A 24,212-nucleotide genomic window follows, 5' to 3' on the forward strand; every position below is an offset into this window, starting at 1 on the left:
TCTAAACTTCTCAAATTAAACATAGTTGTTGAAATACCAAGTGCCGTGGCAAAGGCAGCTACAGAGTACCGGCATATAAACAGTGATGCTTCTCAGCACAGACGTTCGTTTGCATTACCTCTTTTAAATTTCCCACGCACATTTGTAAAGTTGGTGTGATCAATATCCACATCTTACAAAGTAGAAAATAAAGCTGCGGAAAGATTAAGGGGTTGGCCCGTGGTTACATAGCTAGGAACAGTTCAACACAGTTCAACACAGCCTGTCTCCATCTCAGTTTCTATGCTCTTACCCTGGATTGACATTGTTCTGCCTCCCTGGGACACTGTGCCATGTTGTTGACATGTTTGTCTCCCTCTCAGGACATGCACCAGACCTTGGTCATGCAGGAAGCAGAAAGGGAATAACTGTCCATTCCCCTACTGCCATGTGTGGGAAATAATGCTTGGAAGAGTCTGTCATGGTATCTCATGTAGTTTTTCACACCAGGCTTGAAAATTAGGTCTTTTGGGTCTAATTTAATTTGGGCAACTCTTTTAACCTCTTGGAGCCTAAAAGCCACATAACTAGTAAATGGAAAACTGGGATCTGAACAAGTTCCAGAAACAGGGTTATGTGCTCCTTTCACTTTGCTTATTTCATAGCAGGCATACAGGAACTGGATGAAGAGATGGGCGGATGGATGATGGATGGATGGATGGATGGATGGATGGACAGATAGATGAATGGGTAGTTGGATGGACAGATGGATGGATGATGGATAGATTAATGGATGGACAGATAGATGAATGGGTACTTGGATGGATGGATGAAGGATGGACGGATGGATGAATGGATGGATGGATGATGGATGGATGGATGCATAGATGATGGATGGATGGATGCATGGATGGATAGGTGAATGGGTAGTTGGATGGACAGATGGATGGATGATGGATAGATTAATGGATGGACAGATAGATGAATGGCTACTTGGATGGATGGATGAAGGATGGACGGATGGATGGACAGATGGATGGATGTATGAATGGATAGATGAATGAGTAGTTGGATGGATGGATGAAGGATGGACAGATGGATGGATGGATGGATGGATGAATGATGGATGGATGGATGATGGATGGATGGATGGATGGATGGATGATGGATGGATGGATGGATGGATAGTGAGATGAATGGGTAGATGGGTGGATGTATGATGAGTGGACATTATTCCCTGATCACTCACTTTGGGTAAAGCAGCCCATTAAACTTTGTGAAGAGGAAGGGCATACTAGAAGGGTAGGTAGGGTAGGACAGGCATACTAATAGGGTAGGATGCCTGCCCCTGAAGAGGCTTCTCCTGGGGCTTGAGTCTTTTAATCTCAGAACAGGAAAGGCAAAATGTGCCTTTCTCATACTGAGCATTTTCAATTTGCATTGAGATCTTGTAGCTTCACACCACCATCACTCTGAGAAAGCCCCAACCCACTGGATATGGGCCAAGAAAACAACAAAGGAAACAAAGCTCTCCGGGAAATCAACTCTTAGCCCCAAAACATCAGGGAAGTAAGAGACTGAGTTAGCTGGAGGGTTATTTCATGCTGATTTATAGTATGGTTCTCTCAGCTTATAAGAAAAATGGTAATGATGGGGTAGGGGAGGGAATGCTCCTCCTTTCTGGTTTCTCTTAGGCTCCATCTGAGGAGTAAATGCTTTGTTTACTTCTCAACCTGAATTTTACATCCCTATCCCCCTACCATTATTCACAATGATCTATAGCAAAGTACTTTGGGGAAAACACAGCCCTCTGCAACATTTGAAAGAGGCAGACAGCATCATTGTAGCGATGATTCATGCAAGAAATCAAACAGCTTCACACTAATGGGAAAGCCCTAGATAATATTCAGGGGAAGGGGTAAAAGAAATCACTCAGAAATTATCTTTCAGTGCGAACAAGTTTTCAAAAACATAAACTACTTGATTTAAATTCCTTACTCAGTCTTATGTGGTAGATTCTTCCTACTTGGCCAACCACATTTACCAAACAATACTAAATGATTGATAAGATCATCTCTATGGATAACAGCTACTTATGGATAAGAGAGGTGAAATGTTTCTAATTCTATTCATACACGATCGTGTCCATTAAGAGGTAAAATGGTTTTCAGGGTCTTACAACTGGTATCGTTTGGTTCTGGAAAGAATTGGGTTTTCTTCTTCACCTCCATTGTAAAATTCCAGTGGAATTACTATGAAGAGAAAATTCCAAGAGGGTGAAAAATGGTCTTAAAGGAGTTGATGAGAGAACAGTGCTGAGTCACATGGGTTGGGATCCCTGGAGAGAGCCGCGCTTACGGCAGGCATGGGAAGGACTGGCCTCCATCCTCCACGCATATTCCATTTTCCTCCAGGGGCATCTCTGTAGCACTGCTATACCTCCCGGCACTCTCTCTCCTCTTCCCCATCAGTGGTAGAACCCTGACTTTTACCTAGGATAAGGTCACTTAACTAAGACAAAACTCTATTTCCTGATTTCCTTTTCCACAGGCTGTGGCCACGTGACTGGGCTCTGGCCAACAAGAGGGAAGTAGATGGACACAGAGGACTCTTGAAGTACCTTTAAAAAAAGGATGTGGGCCTTTCTTCCCCTCCCCCCGTCTCCATTGTGTTACCTGGAACACGGAGGTGAGGGCTGTAACTTGAACCATGAGAACGGGGGCTGATCCTTCCTTCAGGTGAAGTACAGAGCTGGAAGGAACACTGATCAATCCTTGGTGACTTTGTAGAGACTCCATACCATCCCTGTCACTGGGAAGCCTTCTCTGAGCCTCTGGCCAGCACTTGGTATTTCTTCTTTGCAAGTACTTATCGGGCTGGTAAGTCATCTCATTACTTCTTTAACATTTTTTGTTTAGTATTTGTAGCAGAGACCGTCAATGCTCCACCCACACCCTCTTGGAACTCGCTGCCATGCATGATGACCCAGCGTTACATGGAAGCACGCGCAACAGTTTCAGGATAGCTTGGTCTAGCCACTGACTCCACAGCAGCCCCCGCACAGGGCAGACCGGAGGGGCCGACGGGGAGTGCACCCTCACCAATAGCCCTTGACCAAGGACTGACAGGAGTTGGTGGACACGCCATGGACCTTGCCTCCTGATGAGGACACCCGTGAGGTAGTTTCCCACTGTCATCTGGAGTTCTGAGCCAATGACACTGATAACCTGCTGGATAACGTGCCTTGCTTCGACTTTTTCCCTTGGTGGCCTCATTTCCACAGAGCCCCATTTCCTGGAATCACCACGCAAATAAGGCATTTGCCTTCAGATATTTGAATGCAGCAAAAAATGTGCTTCTGGGGAGCCCAACCTAAACTAATATCTGCCTCCCTGGGAGGAATCCTACCCTTTTCGTACCAGGACTATGTCTGTCCCTTTCACCATTTTGTCTGCAGTATTAGCAATAGCCCAAGGCGAGCACTCAAAACGGGATGAATACGTGTCAGTTCACTTTTTTCTCCCCTCGGACGCATTTAGAGTTAGCCGCCTATGACTGGTCCTACGAGATATAATTAGGAAGCTTCCTCTACGACCTTCAGGAGGGGCTGCACACCTAGCTTGAACTTCTCTGAAAATAATGCTGAGCTGGTGGCAATCATGCTCCATTATCTTTTAAATTACATCAACACAAACCATAGGAAATCATGGCGCACGTCCTTTCATATGAGCTCTTGGATTGTATGTACTAAGAGTTTTCAAGGGCATGCATCTCCTCCCTTTCTTCACTATTGACCTTCTAAATTTGTCTCCTTGCCCTTGACCCGTTCTATAGCAACTTGAAATGTATAACAGCATAGAAAACCACAGACATTCCAGCCTAGCGGTTAAGTATCCACATATTAGACTCAAATGGCTCCCACTTTACATCCCTTCAGCGCTACAGACTAAGTTGGTGACCTTGGGAAAGGTGTGCAGTTTCTGTTAAATCTCCTCCCATGTAAGATCGGGATCATAGTCCCTATGGCACAGGATTACTTTGTAGATTAAATAATACGATGTGTGTATACCAAAAGATCCTAATTATATTGAAGAAAATACAAGAGAAGAAATATTATTAAAGGATATAGCTAGGGGAGCCTGGGTGGCTCAGTCGGTTAAGTGACCCACAGCTGCTCAGGTCATGATCTCACGGTTTGTGAGTTCGAGCCCCGCGTCAGGCTCTATGCTGACAGCAGAGAGCCCACTTCAGATCCTCTGTCCCTCTCTCTCTCTTTGCCCCTCCCTACCTCTGTCTTTCAAAAATAGATAAATATGAAAAAAATAAAGGATATGCTGAAGACATTGACCATTTGTCCTAGGTCACATATTTCTCTAGAAAGTTACTGAACCATCCCAAGTTATTTAGAAAACCATTCCCAAAATTGGACTAAGATTGTGTCCCCTATATTCTTACTCAAAGACCTCATTTCTGTTGGCCACTCCCTCAGACGGCCAGTACCTTGAGGGGTTCCTAAATTTGACCCTCTATACCCTTCTCAAATGTGCTCACAGCTGTTCCTGGGCCCTATACCAGTGGACAGAGCTGAGCTGTAACACTGCGTTTCACCGTAAGTGGCCGCTGTTTGTCGTTGCCTACAACGTAAGCTATTTTCACAACTTGAAGCTCTGAGTGAGTGAACGCCCAAGAAATGCATTTTACAAATTGAAAATAGATTTAGTGTGTTGATTTGGAGAGGTGCCTCGCAGCATCGCTCTTGCCACATTCCACCGGAGAGGAGCAGGTTTGGGAATACTTAACAATCCAAATAGTGGTATATGGGACTCAGAGGAAGGTTTTCCTCCCCAAGCAGCACAGACTGTAGTGTGCTTCCTCTCTGTTGTTGTGACAATCAGCTGCATACCACTTATAATCTGGGGTTTGTAAACAGCCAGAAGATTCCCTTGGAGGGAGTAATTATATTTCCTTTAACATGTAAGGCAAACAATTTTTCTGAAGCATGCTATGTGCTGACTGCAAAGTAGATTTCCTTTACTAATGCTAAAGGAAAACCCTCACAACGAAGGCACGGAATTTTGGCAGGACAGAGATATTAGGAGGCCAATAAATGAGCAGAGAACATGAAAAATGCCATGGAGTATTACTTTTCAGGAGCTGAACTGGGTGGCCCGTTCAAAGAAATACGCATGATGAGATGTTAAGAGCATTGATGTTAAACTCAGTTTTCTCTTCTATAAAGTGGGAATAATAATGCTTACCTAATAAAGTTATTCTGAGAATCAAATGTACCTAAGGTGTCCAGAACAGTAGCTACCCCCAAATGATGTCATATATTGTGGAAGTTATCAGCCTCAAACCCATATCCCTTTCTAACTCACCAGTGCCTATACAAGACAATGGCTTCCTACTTCTCTGCCCGGCATTCTCTTAGCCCAGGTGCACGGGGCAGGTGGGAAGTGCCAGGGAGCTCATGTGTCCAGGAACGGCCCTTAGCCAATCATGCAGAAAATTCAGTGACAAATACCCATTTCCTCGCTTCTTGGGCGGGGCCACTCTGAAGCTTGCTCCACAAGGGTCGGCTGTCAAAGTCTCGTTTCGGGATGGAATGCAGCCTAAACGCTCTATTTCACGTTAGCAACAGGCTTCCTAATTTGGGATCGTAATTGGGTTTACAATGACGTGTTCAATGCAGTAACCAGCCTTGTCTACTCAGCCTCCATCCCCCAGCCACCGCCTCGGCTGAGGCTCTTCTCTGTTTGCCTGTGTGTGCACCATAGTCTCTGACTGACCTTCACACTTGCAGTAAATCTATCACCCCACCTCCCGCCCACTTCCCACCAAAGTTATGATCCTAAAACACAGTCATGCCATTCCCTGGCTTTTGTTTTCCTAAGACTTCAGTGGCGACCGTCGCCTCCATGATTATGTCTTAAATTGTATAACGTGATACGTGAAACACTTCAAGAGCTGGTTTGAAGCAATCTTTCCGCCTAGCCTCCAGTGACTGCTAACCCCAGCTGATGCTCAGTCCATACAGATCAAGACAGTGTCTTCTCCTTTTACCCATTACCTTTCCATGTGTTTGAATGGACTTGTGATCTTCCCCGAGGAACCTGGCTTATCCTTCAAGGTCTGGCTCAAACGTCCGCACCTCCATGAGGATCTCCTCGGCCAAGTTCCCTCCTCTGGGCTACCACAGTAGCAGCTGTATTCACTGACTCATTCATTCACTCAACAAGGGTTTTTTTCTTGTGAGCATTTCCTACTGTGCACCAATCAGGGGCTGAGCCCCAGAGAAACCCATGCTGGATGAAAGCAGAAACCGCCCCTGCCCACAGTGGGAAAAAGGAAACAGTAATTAGCAGGTTGATCATGTAAAAAAATTCATTACAAACTGCCATGAGAGTTTACCATAAAGGATGCAGACCCAACCCGCGGAAACAGGGAATGGGTGCTTAAGTTGAAAGTGAAGTCGGCGATGACACCAGATGAAGGACTTGCAACATACATTCCAGGTCAAGGGACAGCAGGTGGTGGGAGGGAACATGGTTCCATTTTTGAGGAACAGAAGGCCAGGGCATTTAGAGCACAGAGGCACAGGGAGAACAGAAGGAGGAGAGGCACTTACACCATTCACTGTGTCATTTCCATTTCTTGGCTGTGTCCTCCCCACCTTACGATTGAGAATAAACTCCTTAAAGGGAAGGACCATGTGTCACTGAAAGTCCTATCCACCCCCGCACTTAGCACAATGCAAATAAACAAAATTAATGTACCCATTTAATGGATGAAGTTGTTGAGGGTCAGAAAGGTTGAATGAGTCGCCCAAGGTCCCAAAGGTGGCTGTGTTTGTGCGGTAATAGAATATACATCCAGCACTCCTCCACAACAAGTATTCTCTTAACAGCCCACCAACACTCTCGCCTGCCCGTCGTTTTTCTAAAAAGTTCAAGTTTCTCTATAAGCTCCTTTTCAAAGGGCTCATAACAAAACTCCAAAATTTTGCCGGTTACTGGGGAATGTGTGTGTGTGTGTGTGTGTGTGTGTGTGTGTGTGTGTGTTGGGGCTAGAGTACAGAATGATCTTCTGGTGATCAAAACAAAAAGGGGACCCTTTTCTGGTACAGGATTCTTTTCTGAAGCCTCTTTGATGCCTGGAAATGGTGCGGGTGGTGAGAATTAGCCATCGAAAGAGGCTCCTGGTGATGCCCCTTAAAGAGCACACGGGCGCTGACCCCGAGAGTCTGGAGTGAAAAACACCCTGGTTTAGACTCTTCAGGGGAGTAAGTGGGATTTCTCGTTTCCCGCTTCCCGAACCTTTTTGCCCTTCCAGCGGGTACCTGCGATTTGGGAAACAGCCCCACCTCCCGTCACTCCCGCCTGCCCCCGCAGATCCGTGCGGGAGGAGGCAACCGTGTCTCCGGGAGGCATCCTCCAGGCCCAGACGTTCGACTCTGTCCATTTCAAGGCGCCGAGCCTGCGCCGTAAATAACAAAGTACTGCGCCGCCCGCCGAGGACACGGCGTCCTCTCTGCGTGTTTTATTCACGAGTCTTGGGCAAGTCTGGGCTCTGGGGCTGCGATCGGGAGCCCGATTTGAGACCGGCTCTGGAAGTGGAGTCGAGGCTTCGCTGGGGCAGGGAGGGGGGGCGGGGAGCGAGGGTGGCGGGGTGAAGGGGTGGGGCGGACGGGGGTGCGGCTCTTGCGAGGATTACGGCGGAGGCTGTGGCCCTTAGCGCGGCTCGCGGAGGCTGCAGCCATTGCACAGCGGAGCATCCCACATTCAACAGGAGGAACCCGCGGGAGAGGAGCCCGAGCCCCCCGCGCCGCAGCCGCCGCAGCCCGTGCGCCCCGCGCCCCCCGTGCGCCATGGCCAAGGAAGGCGTGGAGAAGGCGGAGGAGACGGAGCAAATGATCGAGAAGGAGGCAGGCAAGGAGCCTGCGGAGGGCGGCGGCGGCGGCGGCTCTCACCGCCTCGGGGACGCCCAGGAGATGCGCGCCGTGGTGCTGGCCGGCTTCGGGGGGCTCAACAAGCTGCGGGTCACCAGGAAGGCCATGCCCGAGCCGCAGGACGGCGAGCTCAAGATCCGCGTCAAAGCCTGGTCCAGTATCCGCGTCTTTCTCGCTTTCTCTCTTTGCGCGCTCGGCGCTCCCGGGGCGGGGGTGGCGGAGCCTCGGCGCGGCCGCTGCGCGGGGAAGAGTGGCCGTGGGCGCCCCCTCCGCGCCCTCCCGCGGGTCCCGGAGCCTCCCCGCGGCCGGCGGCCGGCGGAGGCGGGGGAGGATGCCGCGAGGTGGCCCCGCGCCCTCTCCCAGCCGGATCTAGGGGTGACCGGAGGGGACTGTGAGCTCTCGGCGGGGAGGAACGGGGTGGATGGTGGCGCCCAGCGCCCCGGGGTCTGGGAGACTGCGCTGCTGGGGGCTCTCCGTCGGGTAGGACAGCTGAGCTGCCGGGAGAGGGAGTTTGGTAACACGGTTAAAGAATAATAACAACCATTGGAGGACTGTGTGCCAGCCATCGTTTTTAGAGTTTTAGGTGTGCGATCTTATTTAATACTCCCTGGGACCCAACCAGTTAGGGACCGTCATTGTCCGGCGTTTCATGCGAGGAAACCGGGGCGCAGAAAGAGCGATTTGCCCAAGGTCTCCCTGCCGCCACTAACTGACCTGGCCAGGATTTCCTACTCACTCTTTTTTAAACCTCTATGCTGTACTGCTGCCGGGTCTGGCGACAGAGTGAGGGCTGGGGAGGTGCGTTCTCCCTCCCCGCTGGTGCACTCCGCTCCTCTGGCACCCGGGGATGGGGAAAGGCACTGGGAAGCAGGGGCGGGGCGGGGGGGGGGGGTTAGGTCCTGGAGCATCTGAGCTTGGTCAGGGGTGAGGCCAAGGCTCGCTCTTCCCCGCCAGCGTGCTTTTCCCAAGAGGAAAAACAAACAACTGGTCATCTTCTCCCGCGCCCCCCTCCCCCCGCCCCATCTCAAAGGGAGCTCAGCAGTCGGAGTACCCTTCCTATTCCCCACTCCTCCTGGGGGAACTTCAGAGTTAGGCCCGCCTGGGGTTCCCCTTGGAGTGCTTAAGCCTCTCTGTGTGCTGTCACTATGATCCTTTCTGTGAAGTTCTAGGAGGGAGGGCTCAACCCAAAGGGTTCACTGGATCCAACACTCTGAGTTCTTCATGCAGCAGCATGGGAAGCTCCCAAGGGGAACTTGCCCTCAGCACAGTGAGACGGACTTACCCTCTCTCATGTCTGTGTTTTAAAGTCCCCAGCAGTCACTGATCCCCCCCCCCCAGAAAGCAGCAGTCAGCCTACCTGTTCTTAGGTTAAATCCCAGACCTAGACTCTGGAAACATACGCAGAGGCAAAACAACAACCACAAAAAAACCCCAAAAAACCAAAAAAACACCGCAAAGGAGATTCTCCTCCCAGTCGCTGCCTTGAGAGCAGGTGCAGGACTCCATGGCAGGCTGGAAGGTGGCTGTCAAGAGAGGCAGGCACTGATCTCTGACTCACTCTTCATACATGTAGCTGGTCACAGTCGACTCCAGACATGACTTTTGGTAATTCAGGGTAAGGGAAGAGGCTTTTGCAAACTGGGGAATCCTGTGTAGTTCTGTTTTGTTAACTCTTGCTGAACCAAGCACATTGATCCCAGAAGGCAGAGCTTACGTCGGCCCTTTTCACCAATAAATCCCCAATGCCTAGCATAGTGCTTGGAACACAGTATGTCCCGCATCAATTGCTGCTGAAGGACTAAGTTATTGCTGAATGAATGGATTGAGAAAAGACCCTCGGACGGGGATGGCAGAATCATTGTTTTTCTTCACTTGCTGGTGAAAGAACGTCTGGCTTGTAAAACTAAAACTATGTGTTTATTGGTAATTCTCCTTTCTTCACCACTGATGAGAAATATGGTATAGATGCCTATGTGTATATACAATTTATGCCCCTTCATCCAAACTGGATTCTAGGACTTTTTGTCAGAGGGGATGTTCAGAGGGTAAAAATGTTGAAGCTACTTTTTTAAAGAAGAGAGCATCATTTGCAGTACAAATAGGTCTGGGTTCTCTAGTCTTATGCTAATTGCCTAGAGGCTGATAGGAACTGAAGCATTTTGAAATAATAAATGTCAAGATGAAAGCCAGGAGATTGATTTTCAAAGCCAGATGCACAAGCCTGTTTTTTATTGGAGCTGCGCGCGCGCGCGCGCACACACACACACACACACACACACACACACACACACACACACTCTGGAATCACTGCAGATTCCCCACCCTAGTTGTTCAGTAAGCCAACCAGACATGGGGCAACATTTGGAATCCGGTATTGCAAAGGCCCCAGATTGATTTTCATTTCCCCAAGCTGGAAACAGAGTTCATCGGTTTTGCAAGGGGGGATTGAAGTAGGTTTGTGAAGATTGCCCGCTGGGTCTTTCCTCCTACACTGGGCTAGGATTGGCAGGCCAAAGATGCCCACTGATTGTAAGTTTAGCCTTGGAGCCAGGATGACTCATTCTGTATTTTTATGAATCAGCTGATGGCTTCTTGGATGAAGGTCCCCCTTTTATGTGCTCTCTGTTTTTAATGGAAACCTTTTATCATCAAATAGGATATGCTATTTGCTTGGGAATAAAGCAGACTCCGTCTGAACTAGTATTATTCAGACATAGAATGAGGGTCCAAGTTGGTTACTCCATACGTTTTATGGGAATGGAAGAGAAGAGGTGCAGGGAAATGCCTATTTGATCTCATTTACCCCTTCTCATTTATGGTGCAAGAAGATGGATATTATACTAGAGCGAATTGAGGCTTGGAGATGTTGAGTAATTTGCTGAAAACATCACACAGATAGTACAGTTAGGATCTGAATCTTCGTCTGCTGTTTTCCTTTTATTCCATTTGTCTCCCTCTGTGGGAGAGCCACAGGAAATGTGATTTACCTCTCTGGACCTTTGGCAATGCAATGCCAGCTTGCTTTCCTTCCCTTCTTCAGTGAATATGGCTCCTTTGATTTTTTTTTTTTTTTTTTTATTTTTATGTCTGACTTAAGAGAACATTCTCTGGCTAGTTCCAAAGTAATATGGCTTTTCTCCCCAAAGGGAGACATGCTGGTCAAATGCAGCTCAGAAAGAACCGTTTTGGGGAGTGCAGAGCGGGAGGGATTACAGAGTCTTCTAATTGGTGACAAGAGCATCAGCTTTGATGGGGAGCCGGTCCCGTCACCGTTCACTGAGCAGTTTACACGGCAAGCTACTTAAATGGCCATGCGGAAACAGCACGTGGCCTTTGGAAGGCGAAGGATCTGGATGTAGGCCCAAGCCTCAGCACTTTTTATCTGTGTGGCCTCAGTGGACACATCTCCGCCTCTCCAAGCTTGCCGCGCCTCAAATGCAAAACGCAGACAAGATGAACCTCCTATTGTTGAGAGGATCAGATGCAAAAAACGAGACTGGCACTAAATGAGGAGTGGTTGTTGTGGCTGTTGCCACCTCTGTTGTCCTGTCTGTGCCTGTGTGACTTATTTCTTTGAGGACTTGGAGGCCGTCATTTTAATCACGTGGATATTACAGGCGATGTCATGTTACGTTTGCTCTGTGATGAAGACTGAGACCTTCCTAGACAGGAGTCCCAGCCCCGTCTCTTGCTAACCATAGGTCATGGGTCTTGCCCCCTAGAGGCGGAGCCAGACACCAGGCTGCTCTCTTAAGTGGTTGATTGAGGGGGTGCTTTTGGGGAAAGGGACGTAAGGGGAGCCGGACAAGGGAGGAGCTAAGCAAGGATTTCATCTGCCCTGGATCCCGCCAGGAGTTCTGGGGCATGAATTATACCTTAGAGTCTGACCTCGCAGCAATAGGGGAAGTCTTTGTGTTCCCCACGCCCTCTGGCCCCCTGTCGTCAGTCAGGTCTGGGCTGTGGGATGCCTTCTGAGTGGGGGCAGGGAGCCTCTCAGGCAATGGTGACTCCTGTTTGAGCGCTGTTCCTCTAGAAGAGGGAAGGGGGTTGGGGCACTGCACTGAGCCCTGAGCGGCCAGCACTCCCAGCAGGCGGGGGATGGGTGTGCTGCCCAGGCAAAAGGGGTTTGAATGTGGCACAGACATCGCCCTGTATGCTGGCTGACCTTGAATGTGTCGCTTACTTCTCTAAACTTGAGCTTCTTGGTCTATAAAATGGAGGTAATAATAGCACCTCCCTTTACAGTGTTGTCATCGAGTTTAAATGAGATATAGTGTAGAAAGACCTTTTTGGTGATGCCTGGCATATACAAGTGGTCAATAAATGATAGCTATTATTACATTATTATTCTTGGTTTCCGTCTGGTGTCTCATTCAAACTGGAACTTTTGGGGGTGTTAAAGGGGCACTATTCATAGTTACTCTGGGACAGCAGGAGCAGACTGGGACTGTTTTAGGCAAACCAGGGAACATGGTCCCTCCCCCCACCCCCCGCAACTGCCTTTGCTGCCAGAAGTCTTGTCACAGTGGGGCTTTTCTTGGACAGGAGCTGGGAGGATTTGAGGCTGAGGGTCTCCAGGCTGGGCTGCAGAAATATATTTAAGTGGCCATTAACAAGCCTTGTCTCTGGTTTGTGGCTCAAATTGGCTTGTGATGGAAAGGCACTAATGGATCGGGGACATTTATTTTCCCAGACTGATTTACAGAGAGAGGCCACATGAAACTGCTAGAATGAGAGCAGTTGGATGAAAAATGGTCCCAGCCGGTCATGGCTGCATTGGCTGATCTGAAAATGGGCCGAGGGCAGGCCACACGAAAGGAAGGCCAACACACGGTGGGCTTCTAACGTGTCACGGAGGTGGAGGGCATCGAGCCAGGGGAGGGAACTCACACTTACTCAGCACTCGTGAGGAGCCAGGAAATGAGTTGCCTGCCAGGGGCTTTGTTTCCTGTTATCCTAGGGACAACTCCACAATATCAGTATTACTATCTCCATTTTCAAGTTGGGAAACGGACATTCAGAGCCATGTTAAGATCACAAACTGCTATGTGGAAAAGCAGTGTGAAGGTCCGAGCCAGCTTTGTTCCTGCACTCTTTACGTTTGGGAAAATCAGAGGGATTCGGTGACAAAGGCACAAGAGGGAAAGGACAGACAGTGAGGGACCAAGAGGTAGAGAGAGGCAGGCAGACACAAAGACTGGAAGCAGGAACACAGAGAAAGACCAGGAATGCATTTCACTGACCGAAAGCGTGACGGGTAGGACTCAAAGTTGGCACGGTGCCATCTTGCCCCCCACCCCCAAAATGGCCATTTGTATTGCTAAACCACATCCACTTTCCCTCCGTTGCCGATCTATGGGACTCTTTGGAGACCTACTTAACATCAGATGGCTGGGACTGTTGACCCAGAATACCCATGCTGATGAAACACAGTCACCACTCCTCGGATCCACTCAAGACATTCAGGTTTCTTCCTCTGCCCCCTTTGCCTCGATTGGGCTACTGCGACGTTGGCAACTTGCCTGTACAATATCCCCAAACAACACGGCATTAAACTGTCACTGGTGAGGCCCATCTAATGAAATATGGCCAGTAGTATCTTTCCTGTGTTTATTCAGAGAAACAAATGGAGTGCAGGAGGTTAAGTGACACGAGTGCTTATAAAACTGAGAAATCGCTTGGACGGTCCCTATTACCCGAGCCAGAAAGCCACTCTGCCATGATGATTGGAACAAAGTGTTCTGGATGACTCTGTATCGGAGAGAGATACGAGGATTTGACAGGAGAGGATGACTCTGTCTGACTCACACCGAGCCCGGCTTGGTGATGACGCGAGATGGAGACGCTACTTCGGGGATCTTATTTATCCGGGAAAATGTGCATCTTCCCTTTAACTGGGTCCTCCGCAGTGAGGGCGGTGGGGGTGGTGGCTGTGTCTTCTCTTCAGCCCATAATGGGATGGACTTCTTGCCTCCCCAGCAATTGGAGGAAGAAAGGAAGCCCAGAATCAGGGCTTCTTGTGTTTCACAGAAAAAGGAAGTATAGGACATCTGACGGAACACCGGACGCGGAGCAGGTTCCCAGAAACGGCAGCCTGATCTCAGAAGAAACCAACGGCAGGTGGCCCATGACGCGCAAAGGGCGTGACAGCTGATACTTACGCTCACCCTACCCCTCGCCTGTCTTGGCCTCCGCAAAGCTCATTGTCCTTCTCCGCGTTACATCGGACCCTCATAACCCCCTGAGGTCATCGCACTTACTTTCTAAGAGAGCTGCACTGCAAGCGGTGAGAAGCTACAACAGATCCGAGTTCAGACCCCAACTCGACCTCACCGTGGCTGGGTGATCTTAAGCAGACAGTTCCTTCCACTTGCCCATAGCCTCGCCTTGGTAATTACACCCACGTGTCGGTACTTGTGAGACCAGCTGAGAGTCTGTCACGTCCTGACTGCGCCCTGCACATAGCGGGCGCTCAAGGAAGGCTATTTCCTTCCTTAGTCAACCAGGCTGTAAAAGATGGGCGGGCACTTGACCCCACCCTCTGGTCCCTGGTCCTGCTGTGCCACCTCCAGACTACACTGGCACCAGGGGGCAGGGTGCTGGCTTTTGAATCTAATTTCCAGGGTCGGTATGGATCTGGATTGACCTATTGCGACCCTCACTTGCGATGGCCCTCTGCCTGCCCACCCGAGGGCGACAGTAGGGATTTCTAGGATAGCTGGATGTGCAGGACCGTCAAGCCTCTGGAGTTTGGTTCGCTCTCATTCAGAGGAACCCAAATCCCACCACCTCTGGGCACATCACTAGCATCCAACACGGACAACGGAGCTCACCCAGGCATGGGGAAATGGCGCCCCCACGACCCCATGTTCCTGGCACTTCTCTCAATAGGGAGCTTTTTTGGCATCTTGGCATTCGTCATAGAAGAAAAAGTTTAATTGGAAACAAGACGAGCCTCCTCACAGGAAAAGGGTAGGGGGCGTGTAATCTCAAATTAGTTTGATTCCTCTGTGTGTGATCTCACACAGAAAATCGGTTGGAGCCCTGGTATTAAAATGAGTAAATTCAATGTTTGAAGGCCCAGGAGACAAAATTTATGCTTCAGTGAAAGAGGCTGTTTCATCTTTGAATGTTATATTTTCTTGATGGAAACACACAGGGAGCTTCTGTCCTCAATCTCATTCTGCCAGTGACCCTTGATCCCTCACCCAAGTCTCATCCCGATCATTGTTCTGGAGCCAGGGGTGTGCGAGACGGTGCTTTCCTAGACCGACCCCCCCCACCACCCCCCACCCCGGGAAGTGAAACAACGGGCCCGCTTACTCCTGACTTGTCTAAATGGCTGTAGTCCCCAGAGCCCAATGCAGGATAATTGTCTTCTGTGAAGGGAATGATAATGATTCATTCCTCGGGCCGGCATGGACGACATACCCAGGTGGGATGGGAAGGACGTATGCTTTCTGGTTATAAAATAGTTAATGCCTGGAATGAAACAGACCTGGATTCGAATCTTAGATCAGATCATTTTAGCAACCTATCTAACCTTAGGAAAATGACTTAGTCTTCCATTACCTCAGTTTGCTCATCTGTGTTATGGGTATCATTATAGTACTCAGGGGGTAATTTTGTGTGTGTGTGTGTGTGTGTGTGTGGATAAAAAGACATAACACGTCTAAAGTCTCTAGCGATGAGGTTGGCATTTTCATATTTGATGAATGAATGAAGTCCTTGTCGTGTAGTATATGCTTCATATATGTTAATGGTAGGGAGAAGAAGTAGGACATTAAAAAGTCCCAACTTTACGTAAAGTTTTCTGGATAGAGGCCCTAATCAGACTCCAAAACGCTAACATCCAAAGTAGCCCAGACAGGATGTGCCATCATGCCATGACGTACACAAGAAGACTCAGATGAATTTCCGAAGGAACAAGAGAGGAGACGGAGGCACAATGCCTGGTGCTCCTACCGTGGGCCAGAGGCCGGGCTAAGCACAGAGATCTTCTGCTCTGACTTCTCTTTTCTTTATCTCCGCCATGCTGACCATCGCGATGACGTTGTCTCTGGAATCCTAGGCTCTCCCCTTTCCTTTCCCTTCCATCTTGTGTCTTCTTCTCATGAGTTAGCTTCATGCGTTCTGCCTGCAACGAGCTTCCTTCTTGAGACTCGGAGAGATGGCGGCCTTCTGCCCCAGCTGCCTCGTGCGAGTGTAGCAAGCCCCAGAGAGAACGGTTTTCTCCCGCTTTCCATACATCGAGGAAGGAATCTTAATGGCCCTCCGTGAATCACGTATCAGCCCCTGGATCTCTCTCTCTCTCTCTCTGTCTGACCCAAGGGGTTAAGGTGCTGTGATTGGCCATGTGTGCATCTCACGTCCCCCTACCCTGATCTAGAAAAATGGGACACCCGGATTGATTGCCTTACCAGGAACACATGAAGTGTGTATGTGTGTGTGTGTGTGTGTGTGTGTGTGTGTGTGTGTGTGTGTGAGGGGGTGGGGACATACTCCAAAAGGAATGGAGGGCAGTTACCAGAAGAGAGGGGTAAAAGATACACCCAACTGATCAAAATGGCAGCCGTCATGGGTGATGGGAGACTCTGTTCTTCACCACAAAAAGTGAAGGGTCAGAGAGGGGACTGGAAGGCAGCTCCATTTCCTATCCCGGGACATTACATTCTCAGCACCAAGTTGTTAAATCATATTAAACGACATATATATAATATTTCCAACTGTCAGGCCCACTGTCTTTTAAATCTATTTGGTAATCTTGGAAATTCTAGAAACTTTCTTTATCATCACTTCACTGGTGAGCACCAAGCCTGGTGCTTGGTTAACAGTAGGCACTCAATACATGTTTGGGGAATGAGCGAATACATGACTGACCGTCCCCCAAATGTTAGATGTACATTTCAACAGAAGTTGCCTTGCCACTTATAAACACCAACAGTGTTTACTTTCCTGATACGGGTGGTAGCTGGTCCACACAGGTGTGGCTTCAGGCTCCCCTCTGTCACCTCGGCTTCCTCTGTCAGGAGGTCTGGATCTCTCCAGCTTGCGGGTCTTTTCGCGGAGACTGGAGAGGACACCAAAGGAGCTACGTATTCAGTTTTAAACCTCTCCTTCATACAATCTGTTCTCTCGAAGCTGGATGTTCACTTTTTGAATTCTCTAATCACTACTTTCCCTAGGCTGGGAAATGCGGGTCTCTGACTTCTCAAGATCCTCTGTAATTTTCTCCTTATTGACATCCCGCTGCACCGAGTGCTGGAAGCCAGGGATCTTGAAGACAACCCATCGTGCTACATCTGGGGGTTGTTATCCCGTTATTCCAGGACCACTTACTTGAGCATTCCGGCTTGTCGCCCCGGGGACCCAGGCCCCAGCAGCCTGGATGCTAAAATGAGATTTAACCAAACTAAACCTACTGTGGTAATCATATCATGATATACATATGTATCACATCCGTACGTTGTACCCCTTAACCTAATGCAATGTTATAGGTCAGTTATATCTCAGGAACACTGGGAAACAAATACGCACTTCAAACTACGAGGGGAGAAAACCCCGTCTTTGAAAACAAACGGTATGTCCATGACTCTGTTCCTACTTTCCTTGGTAGGTATCAGGACCCTCCCCCTTCAAAATCTGCCAGGTGGGTGCAAGGGTTTCCTAGGGGGTGTTGCCCTGATGCGCCTCATTGATTCTGACCCCCTGCTATTGTCCTGTCCTGCCCCTCCCACCATAGCTGGAGCCATCTCACCAAGTTCCCCCATTTCCTCTCCATCCCACGGGGTGCGGCCCTCCCTGTAGGCTGTGGCACCCTTTCTACTCCATTTATAAGCAACATATGCCACCTTAGGTACGCATGCCCCTGCTTTTCAGAGCCAATAAATGTAACGCTCTTTCGTTAATTGCTCATCATCACTATTATCATAACGACCTTCGTTGAGTACTTATGTTACAGGTTTTATAGGAATTTCTAGGGTACCAAACATGTCACAGAAGAAGACACAGGATCAAAGGGGTGAGGGAACTTGCCAAAGATCACACAAGTAGTGAGACAAAGAGAGCTGATGTGGACTGAGCCCGGGTCTCTCTCCAGGGCTTGATCTTCATGGATTTCGTACCCATTTTTCCCTCCTCTGTCCTAGACTCAAGCCCCTGGAGGTGAAGGGTGATACACCACATACCAGAATCAAGCCCCTTCCCCCCTTGTATTGCCACAAGTGTCTTCGTGCGGACTTATGTGCTCCAACCTGTAGTTCCCTTAGGATGATTGTTTTTCTTTTCCCCAGAAGGCTTAGCTGCTATTCAGGCACACAGATACAAGGTGGGGCAACCCCACTGGCCCAGACAGTCTGAGTTCTACACCAACTGGTGAGGCTTTCAGGCTGTGCTCTGTGGCCCCCTTTCCTTCCTCCCAATACAGACACGCGTACTTCTTCAAACAGACTATCCATCAAATTACAGACTTTCTTTTCTTTTCTTTCTTTTTTTTTTTTAAAGAATTGTTTTTCAGAAAGAATTGTTTTTCATTTGTTTATAGTACACCTAGTTCTATCAGCTAATGGGGAGCCACCGTTCCTATGATTGGTCTGAATGATCTTGTAAATGGATTCTTTTTAGCCTCCCAGCTAAACTCACTAACGTTGTACTTCCTGGGGACCTTGCAATAAACTTTGAGTCGGCATTTCGCAGCCAGAACCTGGGTCGGTAAATGCTGCTAACAATGTGCCCACCTTCCTAAAACAGCCCTTCCAAGTTTATCTGCCTTCAGATCCATGAGAAACTTCTCTGCCTGACCGTAAAGGAGATGGTCCTTTCTTCTGGGACTGCTCCTTCATGGGAAATGGATAGCAAAGGCAGTTTTCGCCCACCCACTCCCTTGGAGCCTCAACCTCTCTGTCCTCGGCCAATAGCACATGGGGGAGACTTGACTTCATCATTTTGCTCTTTTGACATTGCCTCTGCTTTTCCTATTCTTCTTTTCCCTTTTGTATCCTTGATGTAGTTGGGTCTGTTCGCCCAACTTCCAAAAGAATTTCAAAGCACTGTCAAATTCTGTCGAGTCCTTTGGAAAACACCAAAGCAGGTCGCATTTGTGCTACAGAGAAAAACCCCTCAAAAGTTTCCTCTTCCCATTTCCATCCTCTGTGCCTCCTGCTAACCTTTAACCTGGCCCCCGTGCTCTTCAAACTCCCCCAGACTCGCAAATCCTTCCCTTAGATTCCTGGTCTCGTACATTTATCTCTGCTCACCTTTCACACCTATTCTTTTACCTTCCAGAAGTAAATCTTTGCTTTTCCCAAAGCACATCAATCAAGCAGGACTTTGATCTTCTCAGTCCCCCTCCACCCTTCCTGCTACACCAACATACTCAATAAGGCTGCCGCCAAGCATCGAGCACGGCTGAGCTTGTTCTCTTCAGCAAGAAGGAAGGAAAGAGCTTGTATCACTCCTAGCTATTTTCCTACTGACCCCTTTAGTGGAGGAATCGTTTTCTGCAAGGCCCCCCCTGTGCTAAGCAGTGAACACTGAGAGAGGTGTATTTTAAGACAAACTCTGCCTTGGAGTTCCTCATAATCTGTGGGGAAGACAATAGGATAGTGATGCTGCTCCTGCTTTCTTCTTAGGTTAATTACATTTAAATATTAATTAACTAAAGTTAAAAGTTCAGTTCCTTAATCACTCTAGCCACATTTCAAGTGTTTGGTAACCATATATGGCCAACGCCACCATACTGGACAGCACAGATGCAGAACATTTCCACCGCTGCAGAATGTTCTGTTGCACAATTTGCTAGTCTAGACTTCACCCCATTTTTTCCCCCAATTGAAACAACTGTTTTACTAAATGGTGTTTTTAACAGCAGCAATGACTTAAGGGATAATGTCACATCATAGCAAAAACGGGCTGTTTCTCTGCGGAGCCCCCGCCTCTCTGGGTCTCGAGGAAGGAGTCAAGCAGGAAGCGCCTTGCAATGTCTGACACTGGCTTCTCCCCGCCACTTAGAGGTTGGATGAGGGAGAAGAGGTTGCGAGAACAGGAGCAAAGAATACACCCTTTCCTAAGTGATGGTTTCTTGGGGTGCCTCCGTGATTCCTGCTAAGCGAGTCAGTAACTGCCCTCTGTGCTAGCTATGACCTTTGTACCGTCTCTTGTTAAGGGGACTGTTGCACCATGTAGTCATTTATTTGTCCTCTCCGAACTCCTGACAAGCGGAGATGCCAAGCCCCAAGTCATAGGGTGGCTCGCTGAATTTAAATTGAATTAGACTGAATGTTCTACATAACCAATCACTGCCAGGCACCCGTTTGAAGTCAATGACTTGGTCAACGTCTAACATGGAACATGGAGATTTTAACCTTTTTAGAAACCTTCTTAGGAACAAATACCTGCTGTGTCCTCAGGAGAGGCTGAGAGTAAATAAATAACTCCGGGTCCAAAAATCAAGGGATTAGTCTTGGGATCAAGGAGAGCTTGTTTTGGACCCATCTGGACCGCACTCTTCTGTTTCTGTTGAAAGCTGGCTCCTTGATATTTAGACTCTCAGTCACTGGCCATTTTGTTCCATGTTAGAATACTACAGAAATGTGTTTTGAATGCTAATTTGGACACAGGATTTGAATGTATTTCCTCTCTCAGAGGGAATCAAACTGACTTGTACAACCGTAGCCCAAACTGTGCTGCCCTCATCATCATCCCGATTTTGTGGATAAGGGGATCTGGGTGGGGCAACAATGGCGTTATTGACTTAATAAACAAAATGGTAGATTACAAAGAACATCAGATGTGTCGGAGAACTTCAGTAGGTCTCAAATGGCCGCAGTGGTCTGTTGATCTAAAAACAGTGGTGAGACAGGGCGGGCAGGGTCACGTGGAGGGGGCCAGTGTCGGGAACCACGGGGCAGCGGTGAGGAGAGGAGAGTCTGATGGAACACAGGCGGCTTCTCTATCCTGAGGTCCATCCAGGACAATTCTGGTTGCTCTCAAATGAGAGATACCATTTGAGATTTGCCTAAAAGGTGTCCTTGTTTCAGACAATGAGTGTTTTTTTTTTTTTTTGGCTCCCCTAGCAGATTAGTATCAGTGTATTCTCACAGTCTTGAGATAACCCAACAGGCACTTACACGAGCCCAAAAAGAAAGGAAAAAAAAAGAATTGGGAGCTAGATCTTCCGAGACCAATGCCTATTGTCCTGGGCTTTCTCAAGTTATCAGCTGAGATGGAGAAACAAAACCAAAATCGTCAGTTCTGGGGAAATGAGGGAATGCCTCACACATCCGCTGCTTTGCCCCCGCTTGGATGTGGAGTTCAGTGCTTTGATGAACTCAGCAACAGCCAGGTGAGAGCAGAGTGAAGGAGGCGCATATCCTGCTTTGGGGCCCTCTTCTTCTTTGGGGAGCTGGCAGGGGTTGCCACTGACGCTCCCCGAGCCCGGGGAAGTCCAGACTTCCCACCTGGAGCTTGACATGTTCTCCTTGATGTCCACACCCTATCCAGCATTCTGTGATTTCCCACGGACCCATAGAAAGCCCCGAACTCCAAGTTTTCACTGACCTTCCCAGGAATGACCAATCCTGCATGTATTTTGACAACCCACCTGCTTTCACCTTTCCTATTTTTCTTCAGTCTCCGCCCCTTTCTCGGTGCTTTGATCTCTTCAATTCCTGCCTTTCCCTTTCCTCGTATATTCTCAGGTCCCAGCTGAAAGATCGCATTCTCTTTCGCACCCTCCCTGCCTTAGTTGTAAGAATGCATGGAAATTTCCTCCTCAGGGACCACCATACAAAGGAGCTTCATAATATGGCCCTCTGTAGCAACGTGGATGGAACTGGAGAGTGTGGTGCTAAGTGAAATAAGCCATATAGAGAAAGACAGATACCATATGATTTTACTCTTATGTGGATCCTGAGAAACTTAACAGAAACCCATGGGGGAGGGGAAGGGAAAAAAAATGAGGTTAGAGTGGGAGAGAACCAAAGCATAAGAGACTCTTAAAAACTGAGAACAAACTGAGGGTTGATGGGGGGTAGGAGGGAGGGAAGGGTAGGTGATGGGCATTGAAGAGGGCATCTTTTGGGATGAACACTGGGTGTTGTATGGAAACCAATTTGACAATAAATTTCCTATATTAAAAAAAAAAGGAGCTTCATAAATATTCAGCATCAGGGACAACTTCTCTGTGCCCACAAAGGAATAAAACCCTGCAAAGGAAGAATGTGCCACCCGTCTTGTAGTGGATACTGGGGTGCACCCCCCAGAACCCCCTTCTAGGACCCGGGACCAGGAGTGATGGTGGCTGATCGGTCATAGCTGTGACCCTGCAGAGGCACTGCCCTCAGCCGAAGGAGGCCACCTTGCCCCAGACTGTGCTCCCTCCCTGGGGCAGCTCTCATCCGAGGGTATGAAAGCCTAGTCCCCTGGCCTTGATTCATGACCACCTGTGGGGCCATCGTAGCTCTGGAGCTTTCCATGGATACAACGAGTCCTTCTTGCTTCTATGTCAGCGTTTAACTTCATCCTCTACCCAGCCCAGCTGCCCTCACACGTACAGAGGGGTTGTCTCCTAGAGTTCTGCCCCTCACACCTCCTGCATGCAAACCTCAGTCTCAGGGTCTGCTTCCCCTGGAACCTGACCTATGACACCTTCTTTGCGTGGAGACGGTGGGCTGGGGGGTGGTAACAATGACCGCGGCTCACATTTATGGAGTACTTCCCGTGCGTGAGGCCCCCTGTTTTACATGTACTGTCACATACACGCCACACCAACACCCCAAAGGGCGAGCACGTTGCTATCCCATTTTTGAGGTGAGAAAACTAATGCTCAAGGCTTTCAAGCAAATCGCTTGGGGAGGAGCCAGAGGGCCACAAAGAAGGATCTAAATTTCACTATAGCGATTGCAGCGGGCCACTGCAATGATCCGTTGGGGAAGTCCTTCTGGGGGCCAGTGTTCTGACATCACGGTCATCTTGCGGGACAGCCTATGTCCTGGTGGCCGTGGGAGCTCTCTGCCGGTACTTCTGTAAAACCACCCATCACACCACATTGTCATCAGCTTTTACAATTTTGGACCCCCTGTTCACTCTGATATCTGATACTCAGTATGGAGTAAGTGCTCAATGTGACAGATGAATCGAGAAGCCCCCCTCTCTACAACTGGGAAAACGGAGGGGTGGTCCGTCCAAAGCAAAGCAAAACACAGCAGGCAAAAGTACAGCCTCTGGACTCACACCGCTCACGTTCCCACCTTGGCTCCGTGAACCTCGACATGCCTCGGTTCTGACCTCTGTGAACTGTGGTAACAGGATTTATCTCTTAGCATTGTTATGGTTGCCGTAAACAATTATGCTTATAAGACATGCCTGCTACATAGCAAGTGTCCCATAAATGTTATCTAGCCACAGATAATTCCTCTTCTCCCCTTGCCTCATCATCAGAGAAATCAGAATGGGGGTTTCTAGATATCCGCTTGCTTCTGGGGGGCCCTCCAACTATCATGAAGCCCTGTGGGAGAACCCTTCTCAGAAAGGGTCCATCCTCGGGGCGCCTGGGCGGCTCAGTCGGTTAAGCATCCGACTTCAACTCAGGTCATGATCTCGTAGTTTGTGGGTTCGAGCCCTGCATCGGCCTCTGTGCTGACAGCTCAGGGCCTGGAGCCTGCTTCGGATTCTGTGTCTCCCTCTCTCTCTCCTCCTCTCCTGATTATGCTCTGTCTCTTTCTGTCCCTCAAAAACAAAATAAATTTTAAAAAAGAAGGAAAGAAAGAATCCATTCCTTCTTGAGGGGAACAGCTGACTTTGGGCTACTAGAAAGAACGGTTTTGCTCAACCCTAAGGGCACATGAGCATATGTGCGTGGGCTAAAGCGGTTCTCATTGCTGAGGCCAAGATGTACACATTTAGGGAAAAAAAAATACACACACACACACACACACACACACACACACAACCACAATGATCCTGACATGCATCCAGAAACTGATTGTACTAGAGGCTCAGTCAGGCTGTACCCTCTGTGGGCAGCAATTACTGCTACGGGGGAAGGGGAGGCCTGCCATCACCCACCAAGACTGTGGCCTCATGGTCTCATTGAAAACTTGTCAGACACAAACTCAAAGGGTCTAGGAGATGTTTCAGAGAATCATGAGAGCTCGTGATTTCAAGAAACTTAAAACATGTCAGCCAGTCTCACATTTTAGATTCCCTCCCAAGACATCCTTCACCCTCTTTACAAACACCCTAAGTCACTAAGAATGTGACTATTTTTTGTCAGCAGTTCGAACCT

At 48.7% G+C, this 24,212-nt stretch overlaps 1 protein-coding gene across 1 annotated transcript in view; it reads left to right on the top strand.

Moving 5' to 3' along the window:
- Positions 1-7,702: 7,702 nt before the first annotated feature.
- The window catches only part of VAT1L (vesicle amine transport 1 like), a 147,011-nt gene continuing 130,501 nt past the window's right edge, over positions 7,703-24,212 (top strand). Inside the window, exon 1 of the mRNA XM_060650087.3 lies at positions 7,703-8,079. Coding sequence (XP_060506070.1) covers positions 7,847-8,079 — 233 coding nt within the window. The 5' untranslated portion in view covers positions 7,703-7,846. The remainder of the gene's footprint in view (positions 8,080-24,212) is intronic.

This window comes from Panthera onca, chromosome E2, assembly GCF_046562875.1.
Source record: "Panthera onca isolate mPanOnc1 chromosome E2, mPanOnc1 haplotype 2, whole genome shotgun sequence".
NCBI lineage: Eukaryota > Metazoa > Chordata > Mammalia > Carnivora > Felidae > Panthera > Panthera onca.